Genomic DNA, 13,592 nt, shown 5'->3' on the forward strand with positions numbered 1-13,592 from the left:
GGCCGGAAGTATACCCCGGCCGGACTTGGCGACTCACTAATGACCTGCCCTGGCTGGACGACACATTAAGTGACCCGCCCGATCCTGGCGACTTATGGGTGACCTGGCAAGTGGATCAAAGGAGCGACAAGACCTGGGGGCCCAGGAGGCTCAAGGCCTAGAAGGCCGGCTTATGTTGTGATAGGTCGGCTTAAGAGGAAAGGCGTGAGGAATATCTCCATTACAAGGAATCAAGACCCGGACTTATATCCGGCTTGTAGTACAAGATAGGCTAGTCCTAATCCTATTTGGACTCCACATGTAACCCGCCCCTCTAACTTATATAAGGAGGGGCAGGGCTCCGCAAAGAGAGAGGGAAACAAGAACAATCTCTAGGGCTAGACACAAAGGGGGAGCCGGCTTACGGCGACTCCTCTCATGAGCATAATGAGACCTAGCCACAAACAGCATGTAGGGTTGTTACCGGATGATGTTTCCCGGGGCCCGAAGCTGTCTAAATCCTTGTCTTGCGTGTTGCGTCTCTCGTCCCGATCAACCCCTTTCAAGCTACCACATAGATGCGTTGGCCTCGCGACTAAGTCCTGACACTAAGGACATCTGACGTGTTAATTCCACGACAACTATGATGAGACCTTCTCACTCGTAGCAAAGCTGAAGTCCGTCCGAATCATGTTAGCAACCTGCCGCATTCTATGATTACAAGATCTGGCAAATGGACGTCAAAACGACATTCCTTAACGGTTTCCTTAAGGAAGAATTGTATATGATGCAACCGAAAGGTTTTGTCGATCCTAAGAATGCTGACAAAGTATGCAAGCTCCAGTGCTCCATCTATGAGCTGGTGCAAGCATCTCGGAGTTGGAACATTCGCTTTGATGAAATGATCGAAGCATTTGGGTTCATACAGACTTATGGAGAAGCCTATATTTACAAGAAAGTGAGTGGGAGCTCTGTAGCATTTCTCATATTATATGTGGATGACATACTGTTGATGGGAATTGATATAGAACTTTTGGAAAGCATAAAGGCCTACTTGAATAGGTGTTTTTTCAATGAAGAACCTTGGAGAAGCTGCTTACATATTAGGCATCAAGATCCATAGAGACAGATCGAGATGCCTCATTGGTCTTTCACAAAGCACATACCTTGACAAGACATTGAAAAATTTCAATATGGATCGGTCCAAGAAGGGGTTCTTGCCTGTATTGCAAGGTGTGAAATTGAGCGCAACTCAATGTCCCACCTCGACATAAGATAGAGAAAAGATGAGTTTCACCCCCTATGCCTCAGCCATAGGCTCTATTATGTATGTCATGCTGTGTACAAGACCTGATGTGAACCTTGCCATAAGTTTGGTAGGAAGGTACAAAAGTGATCCCGAAATGGAACACTGGACAACGGTCAAGAATATCCTAAAGTACCCAAGAAGGACTAAGGATATTTTTCTCATTTATGGAGGTGCCGAAGAGCTCGTCGTAAAGGGTTACATCGATGCTAGCTTTGATACACATCCGGATGACTCCAAGTCACAAATCGGATACATGTATATTTTGAATGGTGGGGCAGTCAGCTGGTGCAGTTGCAAGCAAAGCGTGGTGGTGGGATCTACATGTGAAGCGGAGTACATAGCTGCTTCGGAAGCAACACAAGAAGAAGTCTAGATGAAGGAGTTTATCACTGACCTAGGAGTGATTCCCAATGCGTCGGGCCCGATGACTCTCTTCTGTGACAACACTGGAGCTATTGCCCTTGCCAAGGAGCACATGTTTCACAAGAAGACCAGGCACATCAAGCGCCGCTTCAACTCCATTCGTGAATATATTCAAGATGGAGACATTGATTTTTTTAAAGTGCACACGGATCTGAATGTCGCGGATCCGTTGACTAAATCTCTTCCACGAGCAAAACATGATCAACTCCAGAACTCTGTGGGTGTTTGATTCATCACAATGTAACTAGATTATTGACTCTAGTGCAAGTGGGAGACTGTTGGAAATATGCCCTAGAGGCAATAATAAAATAGTTATTATTATATTTCCTTGTTCATGATAATTGTCTATTGTTCATGCTATAATTGTATTAACCGGAAACCGTAATATATGTGTGAATGCATAGACTACAACATGTCCCTAGTGAGCCTCTAGTTGACTAGCTCATTGATCAATAGATGGTTGTGGTTTCCTGACCATGGACATTGGATGTCGTTGATAACGGGTCCACATCATTAGGAGAATGATGTGATGGACAAGACCCAATCCTAAGCGTTGCACAAGATCGCGTAGTTTGTTTGCTAGAGCTTTTCTAATGTCAAGTATCATTTCCTTAGACCATGAGATTGTGCAACTCCCGGATACCGTAGGAATGCTTTGGGTGTATCAAACGTCACAATGTAAGTGGGTGGCTATAAAGGTGCACTACAGGTATCTCCGAAAGTGTCTGTTGGGTTGGCACGAATCAAGATTAGGATTTGTCACTCCGTATGCCGGAGAGGTATCTCTGGGCCCACTCGGTAATGCATCATCATGATGAGCTCAATGTGATTAATGAGTTAGCCATTGGATCATGCGTTATGGAACGAGTAAAGAGACTTGCCGGTAATGAGATTCAACAAGGTATAGGGATACCGACGATCGAATCTCGGGCAAGTAACATATCGATGGACAAAGGGAATTGTATACGGGATTGATTGAATCCCCGACATCGTGGTTCATCCAATGAGATCATCGTGGAACATGTGGGGGCCAATATGGGTATCCAGATCCCGCTATTGGTTATTGGCGAAGAGGCATCTCGGTCATCTCTGCATGGTCCCCGAACCGGTAGGGTCTACACACTTAAGGTTCGGTGACGCTAGAGTTGTAGTGGGAATTGTATGTGGTTACCGAAAGTTGTTTGGAGTCTCGCATGAGATCCCGGACGTCACGAGGAGTTCCGTAAAGGTCCAGAGGTAAAGGTTTATATATGGGAAGTCCTATTTTGGCCACCGGAAAATGTTCGGGATTTTTCGGTATCGTACCGGGAAGGTTCTAGAAGGTTACGGAGTGGGGCCCACCTGCATGGGGGAACCCACATGAACGTGGGTAGTGGGGGCAAATTCCCACACCCCTGGTCAAGGCGCACCAAGATCCCCCCTTAGAAGGAATAAGATCATATCCCGAAGGGATAAGATCAAGATCCCTAAAAAGGGGGGATAACAATCGGTGGGGAAGGGAAATGATGGGATTTCTTTCCTCCCACCTTTGCCAACGCCCCAATGGACTTGGAGGGCAAGAAACCAGCCCCCTCCACCCCTATATATAGTGGGGAGGCGCATGGGAGCTTCACCCCTTGCCCCTGGCGCAACCCTCCCCCTCCAACTCCTCCTCCTCCTCCGTTGAGCGTAGCGAAGCTCTGCCGGGGAACCACGAGCTCCACCACCACGCTGTCGTGCTGTCGGAGTTCTCCCTCAACTTCTCCTCTCCCCTTGCTGGATCAAGAAGTAGGAGACGTCCCCGGGATGTACGTGTGTTCAACGCGGAGGCGTCGTCCATTCGACGCTTGGATCGAATCTTCCGCGATTTGAATCGCCGCGAGTACGACTCCATCAACCGCGTTCTTGTAACGCTTCCGCTTAGCGATCTTCAAGGGTATGAAGATGCACTCCCTCTCTATCGTTGCTAGCATCTCTTAGATTGATCTTGGTGACACGTAGGATTTTTTTTGAATTATTACTACGTTCCCCAACATAACACCACTCTCATAACCATCCAACTGGTTGGTTGATAGAAATTCACCTTTTTTGAATAAAGGAAGAGTTTTTATAAAATGAATAAATGAAGAGTTTAGAAAGAAAGAGAGCTAAATTAAATTAAAACTTCAGAGGAAGTATATTGTTCACAAAAGGACTTGAGAGATAGATTTTCAAGGAGAACACTAAAAAATGAGTGCACTAACTGCCAGCCGTTATGATTTTAAGTGTAACTATCGAATACCTCTACCATCCCTTTTAGTTACATACATGCATGCATTAGAATGACTTTCTCTCTTCTAGACGCACTCCTCGGACTAATTATATGTATGCATGCAATAGAGAAAAAAACTGATGTCATGCTAGATTGTTCCTATTTAAAAATTCAAAATGTTTTTTTACTTCAAATTCTCGGTTTGATTTTGATCTGTTTCGACGGCTCTTTTGGGTTAAAGTTAGCATATCTGAGCTACGCAAGTTATCACGTCTATGATACATAATTTACCATGTTGTTTGCACAAAAGTTACCGTGGCATAAAAATTGTTCCTCCAACCATCTCCCCACATGCACATGCATGCATGCACTAGAAAACAAAAACCGATGTCATCCTAAATTCTTTCAATTTGAAAATTCAAGATATTTTGTACTCAAATCATCGGTTTGATTCAAAATTTATTTCACAATAATCTGACGCGACAAGACCTATGAAACTATATCACATGTTGATATGTTTCGATGTCTTTTCTGGTTAGAAGTTACCGTTCGTTCTAAGTAAGTTACTACACCTAGAGGCTATTGTGTGTATATTAACATGATCTTCGCAGATAAGTTATTACCCGAGGTATGATTTTTAACACCTTTCCCCTGGTTAAAAATTACCCGTGGCGATTGTGCGTAAGTTTCCATCTTTGTGGTGTACAAACTACTCATGCACACTTTGACCAAGACCAACATTAAAAAAATATAGTCTTTTTTCTTTAAAATAGGTCAATATACTATGTCATAATTGTGTTATTGCAACAGGTTCCTCAGTTGTGTTCTGCTTGACCAGATGGATCGATATGGTGAAATCAGAATTATTATTTGTCCTGATATCGACTTAGGGTCGATATAATCGATGCCAGAAAAAGATGGACGCCTCGGGTGGAAGGATTATTTTGCGAATACAAAATGATACTTGGAGACAGTCTGATCTTCGTGATCCACTATGGATGTGATGAGGTTCTCCTCTTTATTACACCCATGCCTACTCAATCTATTCAATCTCAAACATCTTATGAAGAGTATTTCTGTCCTGATGATGTACTTTTTGTTCATGCTCGACCACTCCTGCTCCTAATGTGAGATACTTATGGTAATGACGTGCTAATCTACAAAATGTTTGTTCTATGCCTGAACTTTAATTGGTATATTATTCTCTGTGATCATATTTTTCTCGTCCCTGCTTTATTACAGAGTTAATATATCATTTTGTAGTTCAGTACAATGAGACGTATGAAAAAAACCAATAAATTTCAATACGAGCATCTCAACTCATAATCCCTACAAATTTTATTCTAATATGCTCAAAACTCTGCCATGGCAGAAAAACCCGAAACTGCATTTTGAAACCCACTACATCATTTTTTGAATCCTTTCTCTAACCCGTCGAACATTTTTTGTGACACTAAAATCATCGCAGAATATGCCCATGCCTAGTGACCGCCAAATGCATTGCCTAAAATCAGGCCAGAATGTCACCAAAGTTGTCGAGCGTGCTGCTCCAGGAGGAAATCAGCTCGTGACGGTTTCCGTCATAAAAATGATCTTATATGACTTTTTTTCATCACAAAATAGCACACATTTTGTAGTATCATCAAGGGATCCAAGCTGCAGACAGACCCACTGTGACACTGTCACCACCCTCTGCACGACGTCTCCACCCTTATTTACATGATCCACGGGAAGCTATGTAGTTCCCCCCACCTCTGGAGCTGCCCACAGAGGGGAGGGGAACCAGCAGATTCGTCGGCGATAGTAGGGCAAGGCAGAAGTCTCCCCTAGAGCACCATAGCAATGGAATGAGACCGGAAGTTGAAGTTTATTCTAGGTAAGGACGTCTCCAACGGCGTAACTCAAACTCAAACAAACTAAACGTATGCATACACATATACGAGAGCCAACCATCCAACCCAGTGCATCATATATAAGGGTATATGACATTTACATTAACATAGGTATTTTTTACACATAGTAAAAGTTATTTTAGTCTAAATCTTTGCCGGTCGTGGGCATGTCCGTGTCCCACCTCCTACTCTCCGTCGGAGTAAGCCGCATGACCGTAGATGACGTCAATCGAGGTGTGGCCGACAATCGACGTGGACGGTCCGGCCTCGTGGTCGTCGCGGCCAGGCACGAACAATGCGGAGCTGTCGACATTGCCAGCGTTCCCGTCCGTGATTGCCTACGCCGCCTCCGTGTCTGCCTCTACCACGTTCTCGTCGAACAGGGCGGTCGGGCTCCTCCGCGTTGATACGGAACCGCCACGGATGACGCAGGCGCTGGGCATGGACTCGTAGAACGGCCGGTGCTTATGCACGGTGCCCGAATTCTCGGTGACTATGGCCACGACGGTCGACGGCCTCTTCGTTGGCCAGCCAGCTCGCCGGCGAACTGTCCCGCCCTCCGCCCTTGTGCGGTAAGGTAAAATCTTGGCGTGAAAGTACAAGGCGAAACAGACATTCCCGGCGCTCTCCCCGGGATCCAGGGCCAAATTCGTTCCCGGGATCATGTCCAGTGTCCCACTGTCACCCCTGTACCGGACGTCGGGAATGCTTCAAGCTTTCCTACTGTAATCTCGTACGGTACGGGCACTGCACAAAATGCCACCCCCAATAATAAATGGACAACGTGCTCCTGCCCCAACGCCAAGGGAACATGTAGTTGTAGGGCACCGGGCGGGCGTTCATCCGTCGCAGCAGAAATGAATACCTGCCACCTCACAGCTGACACCCACTGTTAGCCCCACGGTTTGGCACCACTGTTTTCACTCTCATTGTCGGTGCAAACGAGATAGACTTTGACACTGGCGGCAGTACAGTACGAGGATAGAGGAAGGCGACGACGAGAGGTAATTGTAAGTCCAACTCCACCGCGCGATCCCAAACGGACGTCCGTTTTGTTCAGATTCTGTCCGTTTGGGTAGCGATTTGAGGTCGTGTTCAGGCCTGTCCTGGAATGCATTGGACGTGCGCCCAGCGCGCGGCCGCATTCGTTTGGCCCATCCTGTCCGTTAGGGCAAAAAATGCCCAAATTGCATCAAAACTAGTTTCCAACCCAAATATTTGTCTGAAAATTATAATAGTTTTAAAACCCAACTGAAATTGTCTTCAATAAAATAGTTTTACAACCAAATCGAAATTGTCTTGACTGAACCTAAACTGGACGAATACATCTATTGGTTGCCAATGTGATCCGAGACGTGCTCAACCAAGTCATTTTGAAGATTCAAATGAGTGTGCCAATCACGCATCTCATGGTGGAATTGGACAAACTCTTCAAATGTGGCCGGATCTTGGTGCAGGAGCTCAATATTTTCACCTTGATAATCAAATCCTTGGTCGAAGATACTCTCATCACGCTCGTCCTCGACGATCATGTTGTGCATAATCACACAAGCAGTCATCACCTCCCAAAGCTTCCTTTCATCCCATGACAGTGCAGGGTTTCGAACGATACCCCATCGGGATTGAAGCACACCAAAAAAGCACGTTCCACATCTTTTCTAACACTCTCTTGCATTTGGGCAAATCTCTTTCTCTTCTCACCTTGGAGTTTCGAGATTGTCTTCACAAAAGTTGACCATTGAGGATATATATCATCTGCTAGATAGTATCACTTGTTGTACTGGTGGCCGTTGATCTCAAAGTTGACAGGTGGGGAGTGGCCTTCTGCAAGCCTTGCGAAGACTGGAGAGCGTTGCAGCACGTTGATATCATTGTGAGAACCTGCCATGCCGAAAAAAGAATGCCATATCCAAAGATCTTGTGATGCCACCGCTTCTAATATGACAGTGCATCCGTTAACATGCCCTTGTACTGGCCCCGCCAAGCAAATGGACAGTTCTTCCACTCCCAATGCATACAATCTATGCTGCCAAGCATGCCTGGAAAGCCTCTAGCTGCGTTGGTCGCCAACAATCTCTCTGTATCAGCGACAGTTGGCTGTCTCAAGTACTCTGGGCCAAACACCTCGATCACGGCCTGGCAAAACTTGTACATTGACATCAGACATGTTGTCTCACTCATACGCACATACTCGTCCACCAGATCGCCTGGAATACCATATGCAAGCATGCGGATGGCCGCGGTGCATTTCTGATAAGAGGAGAACCCAAGCTTGCCAAGGGCATCCGTGTTTCACTCGAAGTATGGGTCATGAGCAACCACTCCCTCTCGGATACGATTGAACACATGCCTTGCCATACGAAAACGGCGACAAAATTTATCCTGCTTGAAGAGCGGGGTGTTGGCAAAGTAATCGGCATAAAGCAGGGCGTGGCCTCTCTCTCTGTTGCGGTTCAGGTTGGGAGCATGGCCAGGGAGTGACCCCCTGTACCGAGGAAGCTGCCGTTGAATATGGTCGTGAACGACCAGTGCAGCCACCACAAGATCTTCATCATCCGACGACGAATCGTCCGACGAACAAAGGAAGTGATGAAAGAAAAACTCGTCTCCACTGTCCATACCTTTGATGGCAAAAAGTTGAACACCTTCCGATCATGGTGGCGAAGAGGCCGCGATGATCACCTCGACGCAGCAGGGATGGTTGCCGGCCGGCTACTGGCCGCTCTGGAGCTCTCGTCGGAATCCGCCTTGAAGAGCGGTCGCCGGCGGTCGTGTCCCCTCCGCCACCGGCAAGGACGGCGACGGCCAAACCTCCCTCGATAGATGACCAAAACTACGGCGAAACCGCGGGCGTGGTGGCGGCCATGTCGAGACGTAGTTTGGTATGGACGGCGCGGGGCTGCGCGGTGAGGAGGCGGCCGGAGAATAGGGGCGGCGCCGGCGGCAGGGCTGGGCGGGGAGAGAGGGTGAAGCGTTGGGAGCGGAGGGACTGCTAGTGTCCCCGACAGGCGGGCCATGGGGGGACAAGGGCGTGCGTCGCGGCCGTCCGCGCGCGGCCGTTTCACCCCAAACCGAGCGCAAGTTTGGGCCGGGGATGGGTCGAAAACGGACGAAATCCGAACATTTGTCCGTTTGAGGCCGCGCGCTGGGCCGCCTTTTTTGTCACTTTTACCCCAAACGAACGGTGCCGGACAGGATAGGGTCGCGCGGTGGAGTTGGCCTAAGCCGCTGTTAAATTCAACGATCTGGCCAGAACCGCCGGAATGCTGCAGCATTTGCTCCCGCGTTCGACGCTCCCACCCACCCCACCATCGCCCGGCCCCAGTCGGCGGTTCTCCTTGGCCGGGCCACGAGCCCAGCGCTCCACCTCACCCTCACCATCCACTCCACCACCAGCTGCTGAGCAGCGCGGCGCCTTTTGTTTACCGGCCGCTGCTCATAATTGCGTGCTCGCGTCGTTGCTTTTCCCTCCCCGCCGCCGGCCGCCTACCCCCGCCCCCTCCCCCCGCCTCTCTTATATCACTCGCCACCGCCGCCCAGCTCGCCCGCTACTGCTCCTAGCTACTCCACCCAGGCACCCAGCCCGAGCTGTAAAGCTCCGCCGAGGTACACCTACGCGGTGTGTGTGTCGTCTGTGTTCGGCCACTCCGGCGAGATGAAGCTCCCGCTGTCCGTGGGGGCGCCCGACGCGGCGCCAGAGCTGGCCAAGCCGTCGCTGCCGGCGACGTGGCTCATCCTGCACGCGCTCTTCTGCGCCACCTCCATGGCCGTCGGCTTCCGCTTCTCCCGCCTCGTCGTCTTCCTCCTCTTCCTGCCCACGCCGCCCATGAACCCCTCCGCGCACCTCGTCTCCCTCGTCACCCCGCCCGTCATGCTCGCCAGCTCCAACGCCACCGCCACCATCACCACTACGACGACCACCACCACCACCGTCACGACGACGACCACGGTGGCTGAGAGCGAGGCCGGCGCCAACGCGCACCACCAGGTCCACCACGGCCCGGTCTTCGTCGGCCGCCACGCCATCCGCGTCCGCAAGTGGCCGCACCCGGACCCCAGCGAGCTCCTCAAGGCCCACAGCATCCTCGCCGCCGTCCAGGAAGCGCAGCGCCGCAGCCGCAACCGGTTGGCCGACGCGCCCAGGCCCGTGATTGCCGTCACCCCGACCACCACCTCCGCGCTCCAGGCGCCGTCGCTCACGTCCTTGGCGCACACCCTCCGCCTCGTCGACGCCCCGCTCAGGTGGATCGTCGTCGAGCCTGGCCACCGCACCGACGCCGTCGCCGCCGTGCTCGCCCGCTCCGGCCTCGACTTCCTCCACCTCGTCGCCTCCGACGGCGCCTCCACCGCGCGCCTGCGAATGCACGCCCTCAGGTACTATCACCATGCTCCTCTGCTCGCTGCACTAGATCTCACTGAGCGCCCATCCCCATACCGTCTCGCTCACAATTTGGATCTGTCGACCAATTTCAGGGAGATACGGAAGGAGAAGATGGACGGCGTGGTGGTGTTCGCGGACGAGAACGGCATCCTCCGGACGGAGCTGTTCGACGAGGCGCAGAAGGTCAAGTCCGTGGGCGCCGTGCCCGTGGGCATTCTGGGCGAGGACGAAGGCACCAAGGAGTCCTTCCTGCAGGCGCCGGCCTGCGACGAGGCCGGGAAGCTGGTGGGCTACCATGTCTCGGAGGAGACGCTGCTGCCGGCGGCGCGGAGCGACATGCTGCTGTCCACCCGGCTGGAGTGGGCCGGGTTCGTGGTGAACGCGCGGGTGCTCTGGGAGAGCGCATCAGAGCGGCCCGAGTGGGTGCGCGACCTGGACGCCGTGGACGGCGGCGCGCACCTGGACAGCCCGCTGGGTCTGGTCACCGACGCCGGCCAGGTGGAGCCGCTCGCCAGATGCGCCCAGGCGGCGCTGGCGTGGTCGCTCCGGTCAGACGCTCTGCATGAAGTCAAGTTCCCGCACGAGTAAGCCCCCTTCCTCCCTCCACCCCGTTTGCTTGCCTGAATTTCACTTCACTCCACATGGCGAAGACGAAACCCGACGAAAATTACAGATTACAGCGTGGTCTGGACGTTGATTAGAGCCTACGTTGGTCGGTCGCGCTCCGAGATCAGATCTAAGATTTGGTTTTGATGGCGCGGCAGACACAGATGTAGTACGCTGGGTCCTGCAGGTTGTGGTTGGCCACGATGGATGGCCATGGCGTTCCTGATGGGGCTGCTGGTGGGTGCGTACTGCGTACCATCCCTGGAATCAATTCCTGTTGCCCTTAACCACGTGAGGGCCGGACATAATCAGCACCTTTTTGGTGAACAGACTCTGCCTGCCCTGCCCTGCCCTTTGTATAGTAGTATCATACGGAGTATAGTACAACGGACATGCACAGTATAGACTGTGACATGACAGTAGTATATCCCAGTTTCCTGCGGATTCAGTAAATATTTTCAGTTTTCTGGCTGCCCTGATCTTGCAAGCGTAAACTAAAACGGTTGTTAAAGTAATTTTTGCTTCACGAACGGTCACGGACATGCGGATGCCGTCCGCTTGCATCCCTTAGCTCCAACTCTAGCCTTGGCCGCCTCCAGCTCTAGCCCATAGCAGGTGCTATGGGCTAGAGCCGGAGGCTAGAGCCGGAGGTGGCCAACCGTAAGACATATCCATTGCGGTGCTTCCAGAGCCACCAACCGTAAGCAGAAGAAGCGACGACGAGAGCCCCTTGCGCGAGCCCGGAGGGTCAGACCATCCAAGATGCATCGGTGGAACAATGTGTGTGTGATAAAGAGTACAAGAAAGAGTCATACCTTTTTGAACACGTACAATCGTAAAAATGTCGTTCCCCCCATCGTTTCGTGACGTTTACGGTGTAACTCTTCACTTATTTGACCGGCAAAGGGGATATACCATCACATTCATCTTCCTTTCTTCAAAAGACAATTAGATGTTTCCACACGCTCACCTAATCTAGCCGTCTTACGCTTTGTGTCAAAGAAACGCGAGCCAGGTCATTCTAAATATTCATAGCTATCCTTTCGAATAACGTACCATTTCTAGTGACGAAACCTCTTGAAACCCAACTACTAGAACCTGCGCAATAATTCAGGTTGGACGGTTTTACTAGTGTGCAATTCAATTCTCTGTGTGAAGACAGACGAGTGTTTTTGGTACTTTAGATTTTCATGTGAAAATAGTTTTGAACAACATTAAAGAGGTGGATCAGTTTTCTCGCTGTTCTGATCTTGCAGAATGGACACCCGTGGTACCGTACAATGATAGCACTACCATTCTCTAGAATATCCTATCCTGAAATTCTGCCATGATATTAGGATTTGGTTTGTGGAACAATGTGGATGTGATAAAGAGTACAAGCAAGCGGCATTGCTTAAAAATGTCGTTTCCCCCATTGTTTCGTGATGTTTACGGTGTAACTCTTAACTTATTTATATAGGAAACTCTTAACTTGTTTAATCAGCAAAGGGCATATACTATCACATTCATCTTCCTTTCTTCAAAAGACAATTTTAAATGCTTCCACATGCCCACCTAATCTAGCTGCCTTGCACTTTGCGTCAAAGAGAGTTGAGCCAGGTCATTCTAAATATTCATACCAATCACTTTCGATTAACATACCATTTCTAGTGATGAAACCTCTTGAAACCCAACTAGTGGAACCTGCGCAATAATTCAGTTTTTTTTACTGGTGTCTTTGTGTGAAGACAGAGGAGTGTTTTTCGCACTTCAGATTTTCATTTGAAAATAGTTTTGGACAACATTAAAGAGGTGGATCAGTTTGCTGGATATCTCTTATCACCATGCCATTTTTGCATGAATGAGACATTAGTACCTAACTATCTTCCATTTTGTGCAGGTGGAAATTTGATGCTCCTCTAGTAAGCGCCGCTTCGCGTCAGCAGAGCAGCGTAGTAAATACTGAAGATGGTCACTAGAGCAGCAAAATTTTTGTGGGCAAAAGAAATCAGGGCAAAATCAGACTGCTACGGCTCGTCTGATTTGTGTGAGTCTCCTCTGATGCATCCTTGTACCAAGACATCTCAACTCTTGAGTAACATAAGGCAGCTCAGCTCATTTGTTGGGGCCCTACAGAAAATCACAGACGATACATCTGAATCCATGTTCTGTATCATCCTGTAAAAATAGATAAAAAAAGTTTAATTATATGCACCATTCATGGCTTCTCTAATAGGAAGAGTTCTCTTAGGCGCATTGTTTTCGTGTAATATAGGTCAGAGCTGATGGGCTCGCCAAATTGGTCTGGGGTTAAGACATTTGTTTGTGTAATGGTGTGAAATAATAACGATCCAGCTCTCAGTTTTCTAATACTTCCTTTGTCCTACAATGCACGGCGATTTTGCAAGTTATGTTGCTTGCAAAAACGTCTTATGTTATGGGATGGAGGAAGTACTACATACATTCTTTTTCTTTTATATAAAGAGGAGGCAAAAGATCTGCCTGCTTTTCATTAGTTAAGGAGAGTGAAACAGAGTATCATGAGTTAAAACACATTGGCGGTTGGAGGTTGTATTCATCCGTCTTGGACCCAATCAGGAATTTTCTGAGGAAGTTTTCAAAATATTTTCTGAACAATGTAGATTTATAGGGAGGAAAATGTTTTCTCTATCGATGCAGAGGATAGAAATAGAGGAAGATGATGTCAGGCAGAGGGTCTTGTGATGTAGGATAGGAATAAAGGGATTATTTATATGCACCTTAATCTAGCCACAGGTACTCTCTAGTTGGATT

At 49.2% G+C, this 13,592-nt stretch overlaps 1 protein-coding gene across 1 annotated transcript; it reads left to right on the plus strand.

Moving 5' to 3' along the window:
* Positions 1–9,139: 9,139 nt before the first annotated feature.
* LOC123047103 (probable glucuronosyltransferase Os04g0650300) lies at positions 9,140–13,171 on the plus strand. Its single transcript, XM_044470595.1, has 3 exons — positions 9,140–10,207; positions 10,307–10,798; positions 12,700–13,171. The coding sequence occupies exons 1-3, from the start codon at positions 9,489–9,491 to the stop codon at positions 12,776–12,778; spliced, it is 1,290 nt and encodes a 429-aa protein (XP_044326530.1). The 5' UTR covers positions 9,140–9,488; the 3' UTR covers positions 12,779–13,171.
* Positions 13,172–13,592: the final 421 nt, after the last annotated feature.

Source organism: Triticum aestivum, chromosome 2B (assembly GCF_018294505.1).
Source record: "Triticum aestivum cultivar Chinese Spring chromosome 2B, IWGSC CS RefSeq v2.1, whole genome shotgun sequence".
Classification (NCBI taxonomy): Eukaryota; Viridiplantae; Streptophyta; class Magnoliopsida; order Poales; family Poaceae; genus Triticum; species Triticum aestivum.